General features: G+C 45.1%; 3 protein-coding genes across 9 annotated transcripts; 2 read left to right on the forward strand and 1 right to left on the reverse strand.

Moving 5' to 3' along the window:
* Window positions 1–4,018: 4,018 nt before the first annotated feature.
* Window positions 4,019–13,038, reverse strand: BRCC3 (BRCA1/BRCA2-containing complex subunit 3). Of its 2 annotated transcripts, XM_078380751.1 has the most exons (9): window positions 12,713–12,987; window positions 11,341–11,353; window positions 9,978–10,098; window positions 9,660–9,746; window positions 7,906–7,994; window positions 6,735–6,790; window positions 6,316–6,447; window positions 5,639–5,682; window positions 4,019–4,673 (listed from the first exon to the last, which is right to left on the reverse strand). In XM_078380751.1, exons 1-9 carry the CDS (start codon window positions 12,844–12,846, stop codon window positions 4,522–4,524), a joined length of 828 nt encoding a protein of 275 aa, XP_078236877.1. In that variant the 5' UTR covers window positions 12,847–12,987; the 3' UTR covers window positions 4,019–4,521. The 2 variants fall into 2 exon arrangements, with proteins under 2 accessions (XP_078236877.1, XP_072837618.1); XM_072981517.2 differs by lacking the exon at window positions 11,341–11,353 and having other exon boundaries at window positions 12,742–13,038.
* Window positions 12,970–23,261, forward strand: CMC4 (C-X9-C motif containing 4). 4 transcript variants are annotated; one of them, XM_020804664.3, is made up of 3 exons: window positions 12,970–13,093; window positions 20,258–20,325; window positions 21,993–23,261. In XM_020804664.3, the coding sequence occupies exons 2-3, from the start codon at window positions 20,268–20,270 to the stop codon at window positions 22,214–22,216; spliced, it is 282 nt and encodes a 93-aa protein (XP_020660323.3). In that variant the 5' UTR covers window positions 12,970–13,093; window positions 20,258–20,267; the 3' UTR covers window positions 22,217–23,261. The 4 variants fall into 4 exon arrangements, with proteins under 4 accessions (XP_020660323.3, XP_020660326.3, XP_020660324.3 ...); XM_020804667.3 differs by lacking the exon at window positions 12,970–13,093 and adding an exon at window positions 14,442–14,573; XM_020804665.3 differs by lacking the exon at window positions 12,970–13,093 and adding an exon at window positions 17,822–17,955.
* On the forward strand, window positions 13,062–17,897 carry MTCP1 (mature T cell proliferation 1). 3 transcript variants are annotated; one of them, XM_072981521.2, is made up of 5 exons: window positions 13,062–13,093; window positions 17,021–17,205; window positions 17,327–17,493; window positions 17,616–17,668; window positions 17,759–17,897. In XM_072981521.2, the coding sequence occupies exons 2-4, from the start codon at window positions 17,085–17,087 to the stop codon at window positions 17,661–17,663; spliced, it is 336 nt and encodes a 111-aa protein (XP_072837622.1). In that variant the 5' UTR covers window positions 13,062–13,093; window positions 17,021–17,084; the 3' UTR covers window positions 17,664–17,668; window positions 17,759–17,897. The 3 variants fall into 3 exon arrangements, with proteins under 3 accessions (XP_072837622.1, XP_072837621.1, XP_078236878.1); XM_072981520.2 differs by lacking the exon at window positions 13,062–13,093 and adding an exon at window positions 14,442–14,573; XM_078380752.1 differs by lacking the exon at window positions 13,062–13,093 and adding an exon at window positions 15,370–15,500.
* Window positions 23,262–23,558: the final 297 nt, after the last annotated feature.

The following is a 23,558-nucleotide window of genomic DNA, read 5'->3' on the forward strand; positions in this document are numbered from 1 at the left end:
GTTTCGAATGAATGAATCAACAAATTCAATTATAATCAGCTTGGAGCTGTAAATTATATAAACATCCTGATACAGTGTAGTTAGGGTCATTAACCATTTCAGGAATGCCATTTTCTCTTTTTCAAGGAAGGCCATTGGGTTGCATGCACACCCTTTCTGTTCTTAAAACGCCAAATGGAAGTCAATATTTGCACCTTGGCCAACGCTCTCCTTTGTCCTGGGCTTTGTGCTACCGGAGTCACCCCTTCCTCCACCTCTCCTAGAGTTTATAAATAGCCCGGCCAGCTGCCACTTAAGCCATAAACCTGCTGTAATGTGATCTGGGAAGGCAGAAGGGAAAAGAAGGAAATGCAGATTGCCTTCGGACTCAGTACCAGTTCATGCCAACTTTCTGCGTGGGAAACAAATTCTTCCCGTAGCTAAGTTGGCACATCATCATGTTGGGATCGCATGAGAAAGCGGCAAACAAGATGTCTCAGGGCCTAACCATTATACCACACTGCCCACAAGCAATAAATACTTTGATAATTGGTTAAGAGGTTTATAGGGTTTTTTTAAAAAAAACCACCAAGGTTTTGCGCTTAAAAGTGTGTCTTCCCTAAATAAAATGGGTAAGAGCAAATTGCAGTTCTGTCACTCCTGCCCATCTACGTGTGGATTCAACTCTGGTTTTCCATGGTTGAGAGTGATGTGTCTCCCACTGCATGCTGGAATTTACATTTTTTGCATCTCTCAACAGCAAACACATTCGAGGGTTGGAAGTGGCACAAATGACAGAGCAACGTAAGGTCACAGGGGCAAGACGCTCCAGTCAGTTCCAGCTGTGGTCACTTTTTCTTAAACTCATTATCACCGAGATATTCATTACCGCACTGCTCTCTTTCCAGTGGAAAGAATCTTTCTTCGGAGCATCGCGTTACCCTAATTACGGGGGAACAGATGGCAATCCCACAGTCCATTATATTTGCACCTGGGTGGGAAACAGATGACCAGCCTTCTCCCACTGCAGGTCAGCCCACATCTCTCAGTCTCACCGCAAAGCTGATGCTGTCGCCTGTCCGGGCAATCCAGAAGCAGTCGTTACTCCCTCTTGAAAACACAGGCTCAGAAAACCATGACCTGTAGCTCAGCAAAAGTGCAAGGCCTTGGTGTCCAGAATAATTCCGCCCCAAAAAAGGGAAGCCGGAATTTCAGGCATCCTAGCAAAATCACCAGTCCTCTAACGACTTGAGGATAGGTGCTTGACATGTAGATCAACGGAAAGAACCTTGGGTCTCCAAATATTTTGGACTACGTATGAAACCTACACTCCTTTACAACCACTCTCCACGCCAGCTGGGGCTTCAGGAGCCAGAGTCCAAAACATCTGGAGAGCTCGAAGCTCTCCAACTCTGCTCTAGGGACTGCCTTCTTTGGCCAGAACAGCCATACCATCAGGCCTCCATTTCCCCCACCTCACTCAGGCAGAGAATTGCTGACCAAGTGGCAATCACAGGAGGTTGTTGGGAACATCAGATTTCCAGTCTTTATGGCTAAGGTTTTCCAAATGTATGGCCACTAACTGGCAAAAGTAGGGAACAGCCTGTACGGGAATAGAAGTCTGGGTCCGGGTCTCCTGCACCAGAAGAAAGGGCTTACACTCATGTGAAGTGGCAGGACTCATAAAGATCTCATTAGTCTTTCTAGAATCCTGGAGCTATGTAAGTCAGAGTAGAGTGGTTTACCTGAACTTTGTTGGTCTCCAGATGTTGTTGGACTGCAAAAACAGAAAAGCTGTTGCATAGTTCAGCGGGTTAGGAATGGTTGAGAATTCAGTTCCCCACTGTGCCTCCTTGACTCCATGATCCATAGAGTCCCTTCCAGCTCTGCAGTTACAAGCTTATCATCATCATCACCGGCTCTAGTCAGGATGGCCAGTAGGATGTTAGGAACTGTAGGCCAAACATCTGGAAGTCACCAGCTTGGGGAAAGATGGAGTAGATAACAGCAAACGGGATAGCCAGAGCCATGACTTGGTGTAACGCCTCAGTTCATCACAGAATTCTTTAAATCAGAGGACACAAAACCTTAGCCCTGCTTTACTGATTGCTAGAAAACCACTGGTTACACATCCATGCCTGTGTCCCATGACATGGCTAGGTTATGGCACAGTTGCTTGCTTGAGGTGAAGAGCTTTTCCTTTCCCTTTTGGACTGCACCTCCCAGAATCTGACACCTACCCTGGTTCTGGCCACACTGGCTATGAAATTCTAGGAGCTGTAGTCCAAAAAAGATTCTCCCCATCTTTGCACCTTCTATCTGGGCTGCACATGGCCTGAAGGGCAAGAATAGAAAATATGTTGTCTTCTCTTTGTTGCTGTGCTCCAACCTTCATTTACTCTAGTCTGTAATCAAAGTTGTCAACATCTGGAGGACCAAAGGTGCCCCACCCTGCAGCTGGACCTTTTATTTTTCTTATGCTAGGCACAACTCAGAGCTCACTTTTGCTGTATGGACGTCCTACTACTACTACTGCAACATTTGATGTCTGGAGACCCTTACTGCTACACTTGCTTGTTGGTTCACTGCTTAAAGCAAACAGACTGATTTCTGCCATTTGCTTGATTTGAGTAGCTTAGCCCCCTACCTGCAACAGAGGCCAGAATCTGAAAGACCGTATCATGGTTCTGATCTAGAAAGACCAGGTGGTTCTTGGATGCATTTTTAAAAAATGTAACGATCACAAGAAGGATTTACACTAGCTGTTTCTTCTGATGCTAGGAGAAGCTGCATCCACAGCAGAACTTTTGAGACTCTTCCCACCGGCTCTTCAAACCCCTGAGTCTTATCTTCAAGAAGCAGGTGGCCATAGAGGAAGGTTAACATGGCCACTTCAGCTGATGCTGAAGGACTTAAATTGTGCTGAATCCGCAGTACAAGCAGGAAGAGGGATGGTGCTACTGCAAAAGGGCAGCATGCTGCTTTCCCTCCATCCGTGGTCTATCCCCTCCCCAAAATTTTAGACTGAAGGGAACGGTGAAAGAAAAAAATAGGAAAAGAACTGTATCTCCGCTTGCATAAACCCCGTGGCTCCATGAGCACAGAAAATCAAAATGGAGTTTCATGACAGACAGAGTGCTAAGCGTGTTGGAAGGCTGAGGCACTTTTGAAAGCAAGTTTCTAATCCTTATGGAGGAAAAAAAAACTTAAAATGTGCGAGCATAGCTGCTGAAATCTGTAGGAGCAGATTTAAAAACACACTCAGTGGCTGTAAAAGGGATTATAGCTTCCCATATTCTCACATGGGAGGGAAAAAAGTTAATGCAGCTAGAAAGACAAGGTTATGTCTACTGGGAAAAAACCAATCCAATTCTTCACTCATCTTCTGCATCTGCTCATTCTCTTCCTCCTTGTTGCTCAGCTTCCTCTTCCGACAGTAAAGCAGAGCTGCTGCTTGAATTATGCTGGCTGATGAGATCTCAGACCCATTTTGGTATGTGCAGTAGGAATTTGGCCCTGTGGTGGAGAACCATCCTTCCTCTACTGCAGGTTGGAGTCTCTTTATCACTCATGATCATTATTCAGTAACAGGCACACATAACCGTTACAGCAAAACAGGCACTGCTCTCCTACTACTCTCAGCGAGTGGGGTGACCTCTTATTCTGCCTTTTTGCTTAGAGTTAGAGCATTAGATCAAAGGGTTTCTCTGGCCAATCCTAGTGGTGATTAGATAACTAGTATCCTATCTGAATTCTCACAACATTCTATGTAATCATGCTAAGTTAATAAACAGTGTTCTCAGGGTGTTGCCTTGAGGCTCCGCTGGCTCCGACATCTGCTTGTCTACTTCTTCGCATTTTCTCTAAAGGCTAATTGCCTTCCCTTTGTTCCGTGATCACCTACAACACTTGTGCACTGTTTATAACCTGCCTCTTCCACAGACACTCCCCTCTCAAAAGAATGGACACACTCTGTAAAAACAGCAGCCAGCACAAGTTGGGGCAAAAAGAGTATATTCAAAAGATGTCACACCGAAAGTTTTGAAATTCTCTCTTCATGCTGACTTTATTCAGTTTCAGAAAGACTACAGACAGCTTCTGCTCTGTAAGCATCACCAACGGATTTTCAGAACGTTAAAAGGGACATGTTGAATTTTTTTTTCAACTGGGGCAAAAAAGGGCATGTGAAACCAATGTGGCTGATCCAGACAAGCATGAGTTACTTAGCAGGTATGAGATGCATGTCAGGACAAAGTCCACCATGCTTATATTAACCCACTCAACACACAGTGTTCCAATGACTGTTGCATAAAAAAATGGAAAGCCACCTTCTAGAAAAGTTGACCTTGCATCCTTCTCCAAGGCCTGCTGCCCTGCTCCCTGACGTCCCCCACCCCACAGTCCAGGGTCCTTCCCAATCTGTGGCAGTGTTCACTGCAAGACAGGAGGAAGAGCAGGAGAAGCAATAAGGCAACACAGGGCCAAGTTCATGAAAACATCAATCCTGCTTCCTTTCTCAAGGGTTTGAGGTCTTTGTTCTGGTCACTCCAGGGCAGCCAGCTCCTGCAGCAGCTCCTCTTTCTCCCGCTGCAGCTCCAGCATCCTCTGTTTGTTCTGCTCTAGGCGGTCCTCCAGCCACTGCAGCAAAGGGCCACTGATGGCAGACATCTGACTGCAGAGGTTTTTAGTGAAAACTAGCAAGGAAAGAAGGGTGCAACCATCGGTGAAGAGAAGACTTCACAATGAATAAGCACAGTACAGACTTACTGAAAGCCTTTTCCACAACAGCTGGTTGACTGCCAAAGGTCTGATTGCATATTTGTTTTATTTATTTGCATTTGTTTAATTTCTTGCCCACTGTTCTCCTCAGTATAGAGACCCATGGTGGCTTACAAGCTCCTTTCTAAGCTACCCTTTCAGTCGCCCAAAGAGAAAGCCCTTTCCCTTTTTGCAAAAGGAGAACAGGGAGGGGGTGTGAAGCCAAAAGACCTTCTCCCATGCCCTCATCATGCAAAACTCTGAAAGTGGTGAGACTGAGAGATGGGCCACTCTCAACAATCTTAAAATACATGGAGCTTCATGGGGAGAGATGGCCACTCGTAAAGCCTAGACCAGCGATGGCGAACCTATGGCACACGTGCCATAGCTGGCATGCAGAGCCCTTTCTGCGGGCATGCGAGCCACAAGTTGCCAGATTGCTACTCCCCCCCCCCCCCACAGCCAAACCCCAGGAGGGTGTTGGCTGCGGTGCTGGCACCCTGACCGACATCGGGCCAGGATCTGGAGCAGCTGGCACTGGTGGCATATCTGGAGTGGGATTTCAAGGCACCTCCATGCCCGGGATTCCCCCTTCCGCCACCACTTCCAGTTCTGCCACCAAGGCCCACCAATTTGTTGTTTTTCCCCCAGTTTGGGAACTCGGGCTCAAAAAGGTTTGCTGCCCCTGGCCTAGACCTAAGACATATACGCAATACGGTGAGGCTCGAGATTCTTTTGCAAAGGTTTTCTTGCTGCCTCTTTCTGTAAACTGTTGGTTTAGATAAATTATTCTTTATGCTTAGTTATAAAACCACGAGGGCCCGTAAATCCCATTACTCTGTAAATGTTTCAAGAATCCAAAGATGTGTTAGATGTGAATCCTCAATCAGGAAATCCTTACCTGAGCCATTGTGAATTTTGGTTATAGAATCCAGATGAGTAAGGCTAAATGTAGGAAGAGAGGATACACCAGTGTCAAAGGAACGTGCATATAAACATAAAAAAAGAGTCCTTTTTTTTTACCAAGCCAGAAAAGGCATTTACACTAGGACCTCCTACAAGTGACCTAAGAGAGATAAGCCGTGAGATCAGCCGGGCTGCAAGCCAGCAATCTCGCTTTCTCCCTTTTCCCTTGTCTGTTCACCAGAACATTGGATACTACCATTTCCATGTAGCCTATGGGATTTTTCACACTGTCAACAGTTGGGAGTGGCTCTCCTAAGGATACCCTATAAGCAGCAATTGACTGAAGAGCCAGAGGTTGGGACTTGGATTCCCTCCTGCGCCTTGAGAGGGACTGAATTCCATGATCCATAGGGTCCCTTCCAGCTCTGCAGTTCTAAGATAATTAAAATGAGCTTTAAGCCAGAAGACAACAGGTATTTTTGGTTCTACCCTCTTTGCCCTGGGTTACCACCCAGCACCGGAATGCAGTCCCAGAAAACTATCTGAAATCAGAATTGGCCCTCAGGCTGAAAAAGGCTCTTTACTCAAGGAGAAGCACCTTGAAAAGACCACTCCTGAAAACTCGTGACATAAGAAGGCAGGCAGAGAAGGGCACCCGACTCTCATGTTTACCTGTGGATTTTCCTGTAGGCATCCTGCTCCTCTTGACACAAGATCTTGGGTAGTTCCACAGCCGACTCCAGACACACTTTCCCAATGGTGTTATGAGGAACAACATGAATAGGAATTTCAATCCTTTCATACCTAAAGGGCAAAGAACAGCAGTGTTACTGTCTCATACTAAAGTTCTACAGGATGATTCTGGGCATGCTTACTTAGAAGTAAGTTCCACTTAAAGGAAAAAAAACCCTGCTGGATAGCTCAGTGGTTTAGGTATTTGGCTGCAGAGCCATAGGTGGGGAGTTTGACTCCTTAATGTGCCTCTTTGACAAAGGCTGATCCATAGGGTCCCTTCAGTTCTGCAGTTCTAAGATGATGGTGGTTATAAAACTGTGACATATGAGTTTGCTGAATGCTCCTGTGGAACTTACTCTGAGCTCTTTTGGGCTTGAACAGACTGGAAACAGGTGTACAGAATCCGGCCTGTCTGAAACAATCCACACAAGGTATGTGTTATTTAAGGAAAAAAGTTGGGTTATACAAAACAAGTTAACTTCTCCAAGACCCCAAAAGCTAAACAAAACCATGTTTTACATTTACACCACTCAGATTCATATGTTCAACTATTTGTGGAAGAGAAGAAATAAGTTGTACACCGGCATCTGAGTTTAACTTTAACGTTCACATGCTGCTGTTAAGTGGCAAAAGAAACTTGTATATTTTGAAGACTGATTTGCTTGAGGGGGAGACTGTAGGTAGAGGAAGAGTAACATATAGCTAAACTGGATCTGTTAATAGTACACCAGCACTCAATCACCCCAATTCAAACTTGCATTGCAGCAATGGGATAATTATATTTATAATAATCACTCCGACAGTTCTGATGAAAATGGATCAAGTCTAATTCTAGCTTCAAGCAGAACAGAAATCAGCACGGGTGATTTCCAGAGAAGTAGCCTTGTTGGTCTACTGTAGCAAAATAACAATGGCCAAGAATCCCTTCAGTCACTTCTCAAGTGCTTTGAATGGTTTGACTTTTCAGGTGAGGAGATAATTGGTGCCTCCTCACCTGAAAATGGAAAATGCACATGGAAGCCTGAGATGTTCCACTGATGCCCTCCATTTGTGTAATGGCAACAGCAAGATTACAACACAAACAGGGCTTTCCAGTATTAAACATGATCTTAGCCAAAGGGGTGTGTGCCGCCTCTTAAGACTAAGGAGAAACCCTGCTGAACCACACAACAGATCTATCTTGTTCACACCCTGACTAACCAGCTGCTGATGGGAAGCCGGTCAACAGAACTTGAGTGCAATCCCACTCTCTGAACCATCCTCCTAATCCAATGAAATATGTAGGCATATTGCCTACAGCATGGTGTGCAGCCATGCTGATTAGTAACTATCAACAGCCCTAGCCTCTGTTAACTTATGCAACCTCCTTTGCAAGCTCTCGGAACTGACAGCTCCTATAACATTTTGTGGTGAATAACAGAATAATAGCAGTTCATTCCAGTTTCACTATGTGCTGCGTGAAGTATAGCTAGTGAGACAACTTTCTCTAGCAAACGAGTGTGTTCCGTTTATCTGTGCATTATTTACCTTTGTGTTTTTATCTTCAATGAAACAGGAGAAGATCAGGCCCACAAAGCCTTGGTCCATCATCTGATACATCGCTTGTGTGCGAACATCTGCAGACATACAATAGGCAAAACAGATTATGCAAGACAAGATTTTACATGTCCCCGTCCTAGCAGCAACTGTGTTGCTATCAGTGCAAGACAGTCAAGGCAAAGAGACACGTCCCTTTTCTCTAGAAGCAGCAGAAAACACTGCGGAAGAGCCCATCAAAAGGTTAATATCTGAAAACTAAGGTCAGGGTTTGCATGTAATACAAGCCAGGAAAACAAGACTATATTCAAGCCAAAGGAATATCTAGAAATTGTTTAGCTGTCATTCCATCCGTATATAATTTCAGTTCTGTCCTTTGGCTCATAAAAGGCGTAATGCTATTTCAAGATAGTTTGGTGAGTTTTTTTCACTGTATCTCTCAAGCTTTTGGGATTCCCTTTGTGAATATTTTCTGTCTTGGGGGTATCTCCCCTCAGAACAACTATTCCACAGGTATATGATGTGGAAACTCTTGTTCACATTACATCCTGCTGCTTCTTTTTGTATGGGAGTTCAGCACAGGATTCAATTCAAAGATATCAGAAGAGGAACAGAACAGAAAAACCCCATCCCTTTAAAACCACAAGCAATGAGATAAAAAGGGGGAATTTATCTGTCAAAGGAAGGACCAAAGCTCAGTGGCAGAAATATATGCTTTTGTTCAGAAAGCCCAAGCTGGAGTATCCAATGAGTCCAGGTAGGCCTGGGAAGCTCCTGACAGTCACAAGAAATAATACTGAGAGATGGACCAAAGATCAGATCCTGCATCAGGAAGCTACCTACTATGCGGCAATTATGATTTATGAAATTTATATATTCCCTTTATATATATTATAGCACTCAGGGCAACTAACTAAGTAGCAGTCAAATAGAAATAATTGTAGTGTATTAAAACAAAGAGAGATCAAAAACTCCATGAAAGGACATGAAAAAAGACACTGCGCCTTCTAACTATAGGCCAACTCAGATGCCAAAGACTTGTTTGAATAAAATGGCTTTGCCTGCAGGCAGAAGGACAAACGTGAGGGGACCACCCTAGTCTCTCCCGGCAGAGAGTTTCATAGCCTGGAACCAGTCAATGGTTGCAGAGCCTCATGCCTTCAGGAAGGTGCAAGTCTGCTCTTACATCTGCCTGCAACGCACCCCAAAGAGCAGGAGGGGCCCCTCACAAAGATCTAAAAACCCAGACAAGCTTGTAAGGGACAATTAAAAAAAAAACTAATGCTAGCCATGAATGGTTTTTTTTATCAATCTCCCCCAAACATACACTTATTTCTCAGGTGTCTCATCCCACTCCAAAAAGGTATCCACCACCCATTTTAAAAATGCCACCGGAAGCTGCAAGGCCAGATTGCCCAACAGGGTTGGGAACAGTGTGAGCCGCAGAGTTCATGTCATCCCTCACCGCAGGCCAACCTTCTCTCTAAGCTGTGCGCTCGCCCACAGCTCCATTGGGGCTGCACATGGGCAGCTGCCAGCCATTTTGAATGAAGCCTTGCTCATTCCCACCGCACTGAATGAGGCTGAAGTGCAGCAGGAATAAAAATTTAGAGGGAATGTTAACACCGACTGTTTTGCCTAGTGCGGATGGAAATGCAGTTCAACAACATTAGGGCAGCCATACCTTTCTCACTTTTTCTGTATAGGATCATGGTGATGTTTCTTACCCCAAAGACATTTCTTACCTACATGTGATGGCCAGACGGTTATGTGTGGATGAGAATGATACCAGCCCACAACTCTCATGGGCCGCCCTGTTAACTCAGCCAATCTGTGTGTTAGTTAAGGTTTCTCCTAAAGCCCAGCAGAACTCCTACACACAGGAAAGGGGGACAGTGACCTCAATGCTTGAGGCTGCTACAGCATTTCAAAGGTGAAGAAATTGCAGGAAGTTGTCAGAAAGGGCTATAATAACTAGTAGATGCTTTCAATATAGCATCTATCAGAAATGTAGATAATTCAGGAAGGGGAAGAAGCTACCCTACAATATTTGTCAAAGGATATCTCTGCTTCCGTTGAAGCAGCCGAGAGCTGCTCAGGAGAAATTTCCACACGATCTTTCCTTTTATCTGACCGGCGTAGGATGATCACAGAATGAATGTGAACAATTCGGCTAGTGTCAACCTGGAGAGAAACAAACAGACAGATATATCTATATATATGCAAATCAATCCTATGTTTACTGCCAGTCAGACATATAGTGGACCCTTACTGCAACTGCAAGACATAAAGGCTGTCATCCCAAGACATATTTATACCCCTTGAGGAAGACTGATTTACACTTGCATATCTTCCACACATCCAGTAGTTTACTTGAAGCATTTTTCCCCTTAAACTTAGTGTAATGTAGTGGTTAGAGTGCTGGACTGGGACATGGGATATCTAGATTCAAATGCCCACGGGGACATGAACCTCACCAAGTAACCCTGGGCCAATAATCTCATTTTGATCTATCACATAGGGTCATTATGAAGATAAAGATGTGACAATGAGTCATGTATACCATCTGGAGCTCAGCAGGGAGAAAGCAGAACATATATGTCTATATCCCGTTATGGTTATAGGGTAAAATACAAACGCTTCAATAAATAAATAAAATCTAGTGTGTTTGCTGTGAAATTGCTACAAATTTCCTTAGCAGAAAGCATGACAATTCACAACCGTGCTAAGAAAAAAGATTTGGTTGAGTACGTAGTGGGTGGGAAACAAACTCGTGAAGTCAGCTCTGTGGGGTGAATAGGTTAACGTCCAAATGAGAGATGCCACACCTCCAGCTTAAAACACTGCATCCCAAGGCATCTGCACTACATCCAGCCCCCTCTGCACGAGGAAGGTTAACAATAATTAATAAAGTGTGGAATCTAGTTACTATGCATCTAGAGTGCATAAGGAGAGACATTATCCTTAATCCACATGCCTTGACAGCACTGGCATAGAAAATCAATACTGCTAGCCCTGCTTACTCTTATTCCATGAGACATGCACTTCCAATCTATGAAGGCAGCTACAGTGGTACACATGAAAATGTATAGCTGATGGTCAATTACACAGAAGCACTGCTACTTCATTACATCGATGAAGATGGAAGGATACAGCTCAGTGAAAAGTTGCTTAGTTGAACTGAGCATTCTTAATCCTAAACAAATATACATAGGATCAGGCAATAAATAAAAACATTTTCTGCAAAAAAGTGACTTTGCACTATAAAACATGTTGAGTGACTAGAAGTTTATCAAAAACAGCCAGCAGATTGTTTTCTGATTACTTGTTCTAAAGTCAGTAATCAACTCTGCAGATGGCAAGCGTAACCTTAAAATAGATATTCCCTTCCTGTATGTTATCTTGGATTCAGTGGGACGGAAAGACCTTTTCCAAGATGCTGCAAAAGAAATACATGACACAACACCCCCAAACCAAAGGGGCCCTGTTCCTCTTAGTGCCTGGAGTTATTTATTACAATTATTTGTTTTATTTATAGGCCGTCTTTCTCCCAATAAGGGGACCCAGGGTGGTTTACAATATTTAAAAGAATAGAAACAAAGACATACATTAACCATTACAAAACAATTGAAATATACACTAATTAAAACACAACAGATTAATTAAAAGCAAGTAAACATGAAAATGTATTCTTGAAGGCTTTCACGGCCGGGATCCAATGGCTGATGTAGGTTTTTCGGGCTGTTTGGCCATGTTCTGGAGGTTTTTCTTCCTAACGTTTCTCCAGCCCCTTATCACCCTTATCACAAGAACACACCCATAACAAAAAGCACCCTGATCACCATAATCACCCAATCTCCTGAAAAGGACAAAAATCTGATCCCACAGCTACAAATACTCAACGATCCCATACACCATACCAGAACACAGACAGAGTTCCGACTCCTGTCCTCTGAAGATTGCCGGCCACAGAGACGGGCGAAACGTTAGGAAGAAAAACCTCCAGAACATGGCCAGACAGCCCGAAAAACCTACAACAACCAAACATGAAAATGCTCCATTAATCAGTTCACTTTCAATCTAATCTAAAAGGTGCCACAATAAAGATTTCTAAAGGTTACTTTTATGGTACAAAACGTATACTAAATGACAGTGGGACCCCTTTTGAGAGACACTCCCAAAGGAGAAAGCCTCTCGCACAGCATCTGTCCTAGCAAATGTCATCTGAAGCAAACAAACATAGCATTGCGCTTTGTGGGAAATTCAACCAGCGGAATAACTTAGTGGTTCTCAAACTGCCCCCTTCTTCAGATCTTCTTGGGACTAAAACTCCCAAAAGCCTTCACCATTTGCTGTGCTGGTGAGGATTTCTGGGAGTCGTAGTCCAAGAACATTAAGGAACCCAAATTTGAGAACCACTAGATTAATTGACCCATAAATTTGATTTGCCTTATAAGAATACGTCGCCTTCTGCCCTATAATCAGTCTAAAGGCCTTGAATCGTGCTAGAATACTATTCAGAAGGGCGTCCTTTCCCTTCGCCCTCCAGATTTATTTAATTCAAGAGTTTTGAGTCCAAACGGAGCAGTTTGCTCCGGGTAAGTGCGCGCAAGATTGCATATCTGGATCCTTACAATTAATCGACGTGGACCTGATAAACACAACAATCCAGGAGTGTCTCTTTCATGGGCATTCATTCAATGGGCCTATATTTCTAAGGAGATGGACCCAGGAATTTCTGAGTGCCAGAATCAGCCGCGCTGCCTTTCTTGCTTTTTCTTTTCTTCTCTACACTAACGTCCCCATAAGATTTCCCTCCATTATTACCTCCCCAATGCAAAGGCCCATAACTTCCTCCTTCTCGGTGCTCAGCGCGTGGTTCAGGCAGACCAAGAAGGCGTCCGCCTCCAGATGGGCCGCCTGCACCGCCATCCCGGCCCGTCGTCCGGAGGAGCCGCCGCAACGCTTACCGCCGAGCAGCGGAAAGGAAACGGAGAAAAAAACAAACCAAAAAGCCCTTTTTTTTTCCGCCCGACCTTTTCTCCGCCCCCAAAAGGAACACAGGCCTTCCGAGAGGGCCCTGCGTCTCCCGGACAACGGCGACTTCCGGTCCCTCCGGAAGGGCTCGGCCGGGCCCCGACGGCCGTGTTCTCGGGTTCCGCCGGTGACGCTGTGCCAGGTTGGTTCCGCCCCGGGGAGGGGCGGGGGAGCTGGGCAGTCGTGGCTGGGTACCTTCAGCCGTGGGGGGTGAGACCCCCATGGAGGAGAGGGTGGAGGGGGCCTCCTTAGACCCACCCACAGGGTTCGGGAGATCGCTCAGGCAGGGGGTGTGGCTGGCGAAGGGGAGAAGGGGGTTTCGCCTCCTCTCTGCGTAGCAGCTGGCGTTGTGGGTCTTCCCCCCCACCCACCCCACAGCAGGGACGAAAACTTTGGGTGTAACCGGGTCCTGACAAGGGGAAGGAGAATCCCCAGAACTGTACAATTGCATAGCAGGCAGAAATTCAACTGGCAGAGCTCCTCCCCCATATGTTAAGAAAGGCTGCACCTGTTGAGTCTCTGCCTGACGCCCCCTGATAAAGCTTCGTTCTGGGTTTTGGAGGGATGAGCTTGGCCAGAGCTGGCTACCCAAAGAGCAGCAAAGGAGGGCGTGGGGGGTCAGGGAAAGACACCCTCCATTAGGCTGCTGCTTGTGGGTCACTCAGGGTACCTCCTTGCCCAAGTCCGGTCTCGATCCCTTGTGTGAGGCACAGAAACTCAACAGGTGTAGCTTTTTTTAGGAAAAACAGCAGTGGGAAAGGATTTCTCTGTTGAATTTCTGTTTTATCATGTATTTTTCCAGACACTGACAGCCCCACTGGAGACTCAGCTGGGATACTACCAGCTTTTGTCCTGGCTCTGATCATAGGTTGAAAGTGTGTCATTTTCTTCTGCTACTCATATTGTGGTTTGCTTGATTTCGGTTGAACTTCTCTTCACCAAAAGTCCTCCCAAGTCCTTCGTCCTGATTTTACGCGGCTTGGAAATAGACTTGTTTCTAGGCCAGGAACGGCCTCCCGCCTTTCAGGCTTGTCAAAGGCTTAGAAACAAGGTCAAAACCGGTCTGCTGTGTAACTTTGTGCTTTCCAGGACAGGAGTGGAAATTCAGTCTGAATTCACTATGTAATTCAGAATGGCTTTTTGCAAGAAGGAAGGCAAAGCTTCCTTTCCTTTATTTTGTACCTTTCAGCAAGCAAGTGATTTGCAGTGACTTGTAACAGTCAACTGCTATATGAGGTCTACAGATTCTACACTGGGTAGCAGATTTTCAGAGTTTTTCAGCAGTCGTCCACTATCCCAAACCTGATATTTATTTTTATTTGTTGCGAACAATATCTTCAACAGTATCTACCCCCTCAACCCTTTTTAAAATGTTATGAGTACCCCTTTGTATTTCTCCTTTTTTGCATGCCGGTGAATACTCTTAGGACCTCATAAATCATTTTTTTAGGTTGGAGTGGATGAAAAACATCAGCTGTCAAACTCTGAACCTTTGAACAGAGACTTCGAAAACAATTGCAATCATAGCTGCTTAAGCGGTTATCTTTGAACCCAAAAGTGCACCGTGGGAGACCTAATACTACTGGTCTCTGCCTTTTTTTCAACTTCAGCAGGATCAACCAGTTAAGTTGAAAAATAAAAACCTGGGGGAACAAGCTGCCATCCTGTATGACTGTGTTGAAAGCCATTGAGATGAGAGGAATAATGCCACATTAGCCACCCTCTCTCCGTAGCTCTCTTGTTGTACACAAAAAGAATGTTTGCCAGACTTTTAAACCACATCCTCTTTTTTTTTTGTAAATAATTTCAGAGACGATATTGAACAAATTTGCAGGGGATGTCACAGCAAATCAGGTTTTAGTGCTGTGCTTTGGGTTGGAAGGATAGAAGGCCTCTTAAGAAAGCTGAACCGCATCGTGAAGAAGGGAGGAGGAAAATGCAGAGCTGGCAAAGCTCCCTTCTGTTACTGGCCTGAGTCAAGCTCAAATACAGCCCCAAAGCAGAATGAGAGCATTATCAACTGGTAGAAGAGTTTGGTGCCAAGAAAAGATTTTGTCACTCTTCTTGGACAGGAATAAGTGTTGGGGTGGTAGGCTGGCTTAGTTGTATTTCAGTTGCAGGAGGATGTATGTGATAACTTCATGATTTGATTGCTCTTTATTGCTTGGAAGCATTAGGTAATCTCTTCCATCACATCAGCTTGCTGACTCTTACTTTGTCTGCTTTGAGCACCTTATAACACATGGTATGTTTAGCAATTTAATCCCAAGTGTGGGGCTGGTGGAACCTTCCAATGTTGACTGTCTTCCTGCATTTTTCACAGCGACCCCATGACAAATGCAACACATTATTTTCCTTTTAGGGAGTTGATGTCGAAGTGGTTAAACGTACGCCTTCCCCTTTCCTTTTTCTTATCTTTCTGTTCTCAGCATCTTGGCAAATGAACCTGACTTTGTCCTCTTAGCAGTTCAGAACATCCCTGCTTAATTCCCTGTTTAATTGTTTAAGAGGAAGGAAGTGTTGCTCCTGCTGTGCTTCAAAATGGCAAGGTATTTCTTGCTTCCTACGGTGTACCTTCCTTCATACATTTTGTAGCCCATCCTCTTACACTGCTGGAGAATGATTTTCTTGGTCCAAGCTGTGCTCAATATCTGTGCTTCTTTCAGCCCTGGGTCCATGCAGAGCCAAAGTGCCCCCCCCCCAAAAAATGTGAATCCTACCTGTACGCCATTTTATTCCCATCTGTTTCCTTTGTATCTCATTCTCACTTTTTGTGTTGGAAAGAACTGAGCTAAACAAACGTGTTTTCCCCAGACAAAGGAATTGAGCCATCTTGTCACCAAGTACCATATTTTTCCATGTATAAGATGTCCCCATGTATACGATGCCCCCACTTTCTAACCCAAAATTAAGAAATCTAAGTGGGGCTTAGCAAAAGGAGGGGGAAAGGGATCAAAGCAATCCTGCAAGTGCAGGATCATTTTGATCTCTTTCCCCCTTATACAGCCACGGGATTGCTTTGATTCTTTCCACCCTCTTTTTGTTAAGCCCCATGGGGACTTAGCAAGCAGAGGGGAAAGCAGGGATCAAAGCAATCCTGCAGCACTTTGATCCCTGCTTTCCTTTTGCTAAGGATTAGCAACTGGAATGGAAAGCAGAGATCAAAGCCTTGCAGGATCACTTTGATCCCTGCTTTCCCCTCCACTTGTTTTTGTTCTCACCTTAGATTACGACCCTCAAATTTTAGTCTAAAAATTTTAAGACAAAAGTATAGTCTTATATACAGAAAAATATGGGTATGTTGTGACAGACCAGATAGGACTGGTCTTTCTTTCCAAAAGAACGTCTGTCTTTTTGGCTGGTGACGACCCCTCCACCGTTCCTCTGCAGCTAGGGAAAAGACAGAAAAGAATGCCATGTTAGTTTGAAGGCAGGGGGTTGAGCCAGTTTGCAAAGGCACGCTGGCTGACCCAAGGGATGTTGCAGCCCGAGGTGAAATAGCTCCCGCTGTATTGTGACCACTGAGGAAGAAAATCCTACAGGCTCTCTTTCCCTACCTGGCAGTGAAAATATGATCATAAGAAACAGGGAAACAAAAAAAGGCCAAGAAGGCACTCTGTTAGATGAGGCGGGCACCCTTCAGTGGGCTAACTGCAAGTCACCTGCAAGCCAGAATGCGTCCCTGGGCTGCCAATTGCCAGCAGCTGTACAATTCACTTTCTCTGAGTTTGGCTTTTAGCCTGGCCCATGGCAAGGTCTTGGCAAACTTGGGCAGTTTAAAATGGGCCATATCAAGGCTCAGGCGCATTTGCCATCTCCATAGATTGCAAGATGCCTCCCAAAAGGGGGGGGGGGCTGTTTCCAGTGGAGGTCCTCATGAAGCTCCTGCAGCAGATCTCCCTTCCTGAAACCTGCCCCTCCCTGTTTGCAGGTGTAACCTTTTCCTTTTGAGTGTTGTATTGTTTTTTTTCCCCCCCCAATGCGCTTGTACAATACAGCTGAATTGCATTCCTGCTCTCCTTTCATGCCCAGCCCTGGTTCTAACAGCTCCTTCCTTGTCTTTATTCAGAGGCAAGGGGGATAAGGTGTAGGATGGGAACCAAGGGAGGACCTTCCTAGCCACTTAAGTGGGCATGGCGGACGGAGAAGAGAGTGGCGATGCCCGAGTCCCCCCTGTCCGCCTTTGGGTGCGACGGACAGGCGTCTATTGCGATGAAAACCAGAAAACATGGCTGGTAGCATCCGAAGAGGCAAGTAAGAGAATACTCCGAGCCCTTTCTGTTTGAGTCACTTTAAGGCTTTGATTTTAAGCCGTTGAATCCGCCCGCTCACTTTCTCCGTTGCTTCTTTTGTTCCCGTCTGCTCCTCCAGGTAGCAGGGACCCTGAAGGCTCGGATCAGAAGAGTCCAGGTGCCCCTGGGAGAGGCGGTCCGCCCCAGCCGCCTCCCAGCCTCCCGGCTGCCCCACATGTGGCAGCTTTCAGTGGGGCAGCAGTACAGGGATAGTAACTCCCGCATCTGGGACATTGAACATCATTTAATGGTAGGTGGAGAAGACGGCACATGCTCTGCTGGGAGCTGTTCAAAAGCTGGTGGGAGTGATCCAGCATTTTCATGGCTTTTGGTGAATACTTGGTTTCTCTCTTTTTCTCTTTTCTCTCGTAGATCATGGGAGTGGAGGAACTGCTCCTGAAACTCTTGGCAAGTAATTAAATCTGGTGAGTATTGTTCCCACGCCATGCTCATGCCCTTCTTCGTGCTTGCGCTCAACACAGTGGTTCTTTAATGCCATTTGTTTTGTTTTTCAGGAGCTGTTACTCCAGGATGATGTCCCCGTTTGTTTTTTCATGGGGTAACTCCCGGCACTATCATACAGCTGCCCTTATGGCGAAGCGGGGCAGGCCGCTCTCTTAACTGCCTGTACAAGTGCCCACTCAAGATCTTTAGGAAAGTCAGTCAAGAAGAGTTACCATGGCCTAGTTGAAGCCACAAGGGGGCATTTTAGGTAGGCAGAACGGGACTCCCTGTGCCCCCCCCCACTTGCCCCCTTGGAAAATGGGTCAGGATACCCACGTTACTAGATGTGGGGGATCTAGAACGAGAAATTGCAGTCCTCATAAGACCCTCCTGGCATAGGCTCCCAGAGGCATTTGGGGGTTTGCTGCCAGGAACAGAATGCTGGATTAAATGAAACCTTGGTCTGGTCCAGAAGATAGATCAGATAGGATTAAATCAGATTCAGAGGGGAAGATGGACTCCCTACAGTTAAGCTGTTTTTTCCTCTCGTAACAAGATTTCCTTGGAGATTAGGCCTGGGGGCTTACATGGCAGTGGGAAATTCCATAGTTTAGTGAACTGAGTGGAAGATAGAGCAATTAGCAAAATCAGGTGCTGTGACAGACTGAGGTCTTCCACCGCTTTGCAAAGGAAGGATGTACGATTAAGATACATAGTTTGACAAATAGTCTTCCTGAGTAATGCAGTATGCTATACAGTTATAAATACAATATATGCCTTGCCTTACAAAGTGCCGCGCTTTCCAAGGGCTGTGGACAGTACCAGTTTGGCTTGTTGACCTTTTGCAGCATTGCCAGGGGTTAACATCCCTTCTTGCTATACAAAGCACTCAAAGGGGAATGCACTCTATCCCAACAAGCAGTTATCAAAGATTTCCTTGGTAATCTGTTTTTCAGTGTTTTTCTATCAGACACACGCCACTATCCACTGTTTGCTGTTTGTATATTGATTGTTTCACAACATATCTCTCTGTCTTCTCAGTCATGCTCCCTACAAGCTGCTACTCCTTTGACAGATGCAAAACCCCTTGAATTTGGATCTTTGATGAGCTGGAAGTGCAGAGAGATGGGTTTAAATGGGGAAAGATGTCAAAGAAGCTCTTGTGTTACTCTAATGGTCATTCAAGAATGGGTTGTTTGGGAAGCAAAAGAGAAAGCTAGGGGAAGCTAACTAGAGGGACAAGCACATCAAACCTAAACACAAAACTAACTTGTGTCCCATTACTGTACTTGGTATCATGTTTAGGTAACAACACATTACTTTCATTCATTACAATGTTGCATTGGTTGTTGAATTGTTTTACTTTTCTGTTACTTTCTTTTGTTTAAACAACACACTTTATGCTTGGTCAGAGAATGATGGAATGTTGGAAAATTTCTGTCTCAATGCTTCTTAAAATACCTTTCAAAGTATATTTTAAAGTAACTAGACATGGACCAGAATCTTCTTGTTTAACATAGTAAATTGCACTAAAATAGGTCCATTGAATCAGTGGAGGTGTAGTGAGTCAACCTAATTGATCCAGATGGGCTTACTCTAACTTTGTCTTTAACACAGTAGTTTGCAGTTAGAGTAGGCTTATTTGAATCAAGGGAATTTATGGAAGACTTGACTCACTAAATCCCCATTGATTCAGTGGGCCTACTCTAGTGCAATTGATGTGCTAGGCAACAGGATTTTGGCCAATGTCACTTGCTTCGCTAATGAAGTAACTTAGTTCCCATTCATCGTGCTACTTTTGAAATGTAACTTCATTATGCTCTTGTTACCTGGAACCCTCACTTGTTACAGGCAACTGCATTGCTTGAAATTTTCTACTTCTAAATGCTGTGTGTTTTTCAACACAGTAAGATACCTGACTCAACAAACCAGGAAGCATCTCTTGCGTTACATGCTGGGTATCTTTTTCCTACCTTTCTTCTGTTGAACTCAAGTTGGTGTATGTGGCTCTCCTCGCCGTTTATACTCACAGCAATCCTGCGAGGTAGATCAGACTTAGAGGGATTAATGCTACCCAGTTTATTGCTTGGCTCAGTGAATGCAGGAACCTTGATGTCCTTATTCGCAGTCCGCCCCTTTTATCCCTGCACTGTTTTGGTGATCTGTACCATCTCAATTCGGTGGGCAGGGTGTATTCAAGTGGCTCTGTGGCTGTGACGGGGGGGGGGAAGATGAGCAGCTGGAGAAGGTCCTCTCCCTTCTGGGCAACAGACGTAGACTGTAGCTGGTGAAGAAGGGAGAGCTATGAGGTTTCCTTCCAAAGCAAGAAGATGACAAAGCTCCTTCTGGGTTTTAGGAGAGGTTTACACAAGACAACCTTTGGCCAGCCAGATGTTTTGCTCTGCAACTCCCATCAGTCCTACCCTGTATGGGAAAAAGTATTGCGGGAGTTGTAAGGCAAAACATTCAGGAGACAGACAGAGGCTTCCCCCATTCTTTAAACAATGTCTTACCAACTTGCCTCTCCCTGACCTTTACCAACGTACAGTAATATTTTCTTTTTCTTTTAGTTCCGTGGCCATGGCTAAGAAGGATCCCTGCCAGAAATATGCCTGTGAAATCCAGAAATGCTTACAAGGTATGTCATTTTTTTTTCTTGAGTCTCTCCACTTCACTTTGCTTAGTTATAATTATGTGCTATCAAGTCAGTTCTGACTTATGGCAACCTTTTTCAGGGTTTTTTTTAGGTAAAGACCATTCCTTTCTTCTCGGGGCATCCTAGGACCGTGCAGCTGGCCCAAGGCCACCCAGGCTGGCTCCGCTCACAGGAGGCACAGTGGGGAATCGAACCCCAAGCCTCTGGCTCCACAGTCAGATACCTAATTCGCTGAGTTATTACTTTGTTTATGAGACATATTTCTGCTTGTTTCCTGGGCAGGAATGACATGTTTGCAGATAACCCACAGTAAGCTTTTTACTGTGATCTTTTCTCATTGCTTGTTGCTTCTAAGCATAGATTTCGGAGCTGTCTTCTGCAGAGAAAGCCTGTGGTTGCCTTCCGAACATCAGTCTCTCCCTGCAAGCCATTTTCTGTTTCCATGGAGAGAAGGCAGGGTGTGATAGTTGATGTAACAGGAGGGAATGTGTGCCCCTCTGCGGCCTTTTCAAATGTATGATTTTTGTAACATTCCTGAAATTAATGAGCCTTGCTCCCAAGCTAAAAATGGCAGGCTGGCCTTCTGTTCACACAAGCCCTAAGAACTCGCCCTGTTCGCTCTGAATTAGTGGGAAGAGTAATTTTTGCCGCTTTTCCCACACCGCTCTTTCTCTAGGGAACTCATTGTAAGCTTTGCAGTGCCCTGCAGGGGGACAATTGTCTGGGAACTGCCTGACGTGCTACTCTGTGTGCGCATGGAACTGATGCAGCTTTCTGAAAGACCAACTGGGAGAACCGGAACAGTCCTGTTGTTACTGTCCTGCTGTTTCTGCTACACAAGTCGTCATTCTTTGCCGGTGGAAAAGACAGTGAAAGGGCTTCCTCCTCCTAAACCTCAGGCAGACAAGACTTAGCAGATCTACTCATAATAATTATGTGCCATCAGGTCAATTCAGACTTTCCAGGGTTTTCCAGATAGAAAGTACTCAGAAGTGGTTCCCCATTCCCTTCTTCTGGGGCTACCGTGGAACTGGGCAGCTTGCCCAAGGCCACCCAGGCTTGGCTCTTCTCTTGGGACGCACAGCGAGGAATTTAACTCCCATCCACTGGCTGCACAGCCAGATACCTAACTCACTGAGCTATCCATTAGTTTTTTGTTTTTATTTTTTAAAAATCCTCCAGCAACTCCAGTTACATGTTTCTCAAAAACACCTCACTCACCTTGCTTGTCTTCCTTATTTAGTCAGTATAGTGATTAAATTTATAACTGGGCTCACCTCCGGTGAACTCAGCGTGTACACGGCCATCGCTACTTCCCTCTTTATTTTCACAACGAGAGCGCTTGGCCTTTCAAGAAGCGTCGTGGCCTGCTGCGCTCAGTGGCCTAACATCTATAGCACACACCGGCCACGAGGCAGTTTAATCTCCCACCGATGACTGTCCTTTGCAGACTGCTGCTGCTTATTTTGAGGATCGACTTTTGTTATCGTGATGCGCATGTGAATATAGCAGAAAATACAAAAAATTGGCAATAGGAGCGCAGCCCAAGGAAAGCGTACAGTTGCATTGTAGCCGTCAATACAGAAACTATCATAAGCTTTGCTGTCAAAATTTGCTCCACTGACTTTTTCCCCTTCCCTTCCCTCTAGCAAACAAATACATTGAATCTAAATGTGAAGCCGTCTTTCAGGAGATGAGAAGATGCTGTGCCCGGTATCCTAAGGGGATCTCTGTTGTTTGCTCAGGGTTTGAGTCGGAGGCGAAAGAGAAAACGAACCAGATGTCCACTTCTGCTGCTTTTTGCACCCCACAACCATCCCTGAGGAAGCACTCGTGTCTTGGGGAGCGCCTGCATTTCCTGCAGACGATCTAGCTGCGCTGTACCTCCTCTGCACTGTTCGTGGCAGAGAGCTTTCTACAACAATGCAAGCAAGATCCTCTGCCACAAATCAACAGGGGCCAGAAATCAACAACCCAGCTGCTAAGAGTAGACCCACTAACAATATTACCATTAAAACCTGCCACTGCTGTAGCCTTACTGTCGATTAATGTGGAAATAGAATAACTCAGTGTGTTGACGTTCAGCTGTCATCTGAAATCTGTTGTCAAGGTGGCAGCACCCTGCAGCAAGGTGATACCCCCAAGCCGCCTTTTGCTGGATGTTCTACGTTTCAGACAATCTTCTTGTTAGATGTCATATGTAGATTATTAGTCCATTCAACTGCAGGAACTTTATTCCGAGCAAGTCAGCGCTCCCAGTCTGTTCAGAAGCCGTCCTTTCCCTCTTGCCTTTTGCTGTGCAGAGATAACATGTCAGCAACAAAAGCCTTGGAACTCAGGCTGCTTCTTTTCAGCTGGGTAATAATCGGGCTACCTGTGTGCCTCAGTTTCCTCATCTGCAACTGGACAAACCACCTCTTTTTTGGATGGTAGATTTAGTAGCACTCAAGTTCATTTGCACAATACTGATTTATGTGAATGCTGTTTTGGAAGCAGCCAGTTTTCAGGGATCGTTAATAGTGTGAGTTGTGACCTCTGCCTCACCTTTGTAAAAGCAATAGTCACTTTATGAAAAGTCAGAGTGGTAAAAGAGGTACCCTTTAGAAAATCCCAAACTGTGCAATGTTATGTGAACAAAGCCCATTTTAATGAAAATGGAATTGGAATGTGGTTGTGATGTTTCTTTTCTTCTTCAGTTTAGAACCTCCAGAATATATACTGTATACCCCAGGGGATTTTTGAGCCTCCTTTACTACTCTTGTGTTCAATCTAGTACCTCGTCAGTGTTCAAGTAATTTCAAGGCCACTGCAGTGTTCTGTGTGCATCATTGGCAGACATCACCAAAGCAAGTGGAATAGTGTACATTGAGTCTACGTAAATGCCATGCTGCAAAAATAAATACATGATTCTGAACAAATTTTCAAAACTGTCATGTATGGTGATTGGGATTTTAAGAAAGGTTCGTATCTGCTTAGCCTTGCCTTTCTTGGAGTGTAATTTTATTCCTACTTATGGGCTGAAATCCAGTTAGGTTGCAACTAGTGTACGCTTGCTGAATCACTGGAAATTTTTGTGAGTTGACTTTGTAAGTTCCATTGGTTCAGTGGGCCTTCTTCGGTTGCGACTTACTGCTGGATTATACTCACTGTCTGAATAAATGTTAGTAGGATTGTGCTAGACTTACTTTGCAATGAACTTTCTGCAGGGAGAGGAA

Source organism: Pogona vitticeps, chromosome 11 (genome assembly GCF_051106095.1).
Source record: "Pogona vitticeps strain Pit_001003342236 chromosome 11, PviZW2.1, whole genome shotgun sequence".
Classification (NCBI taxonomy): Eukaryota; Metazoa; Chordata; class Lepidosauria; order Squamata; family Agamidae; genus Pogona; species Pogona vitticeps.

What these genes read in the sequence shown, in the direction of transcription:
- BRCC3 (XM_078380751.1), bottom strand. Translation starts at nt 12,846, where the DNA reads ATGGCGGTGCAGGCGGCCCATCTGGAGGCGGACGCCTTCTTGGTCTGC. An exon ending in TTGAAGATAAAAACACAAAG is followed by an intron (nt 6,791 to 7,905) that starts GTAAATAATGCA and finishes GGATTGTTTCAG; the next exon opens with ACAGGCCGGATTCTGTACAC. An exon ending in GCCTACAGGAAAATCCACAG is followed by an intron (nt 5,683 to 6,315) that starts GTAAACATGAGA and finishes TCCTACATTTAG; the next exon opens with CCTTACTCATCTGGATTCTA.
- MTCP1 (XM_072981521.2), top strand. Translation starts at nt 17,085, where the DNA reads ATGGCGGACGGAGAAGAGAGTGGCGATGCCCGAGTCCCCCCTGTCCGC. An exon ending in GGTAGCATCCGAAGAGGCAA is followed by an intron (nt 17,206 to 17,326) that starts GTAAGAGAATAC and finishes TCCTCCAGGTAG; the next exon opens with CAGGGACCCTGAAGGCTCGG. An exon ending in ACATTGAACATCATTTAATG is followed by an intron (nt 17,494 to 17,615) that starts GTAGGTGGAGAA and finishes TTTCTCTCGTAG; the next exon opens with ATCATGGGAGTGGAGGAACT.
- CMC4 (XM_072981518.2), top strand. Translation starts at nt 20,079, where the DNA reads ATGTTTTGCTCTGCAACTCCCATCAGTCCTACCCTGTATGGGAAAAAG. An exon ending in AATCCAGAAATGCTTACAAG is followed by an intron (nt 20,326 to 21,992) that starts GTATGTCATTTT and finishes CCTTCCCTCTAG; the next exon opens with CAAACAAATACATTGAATCT.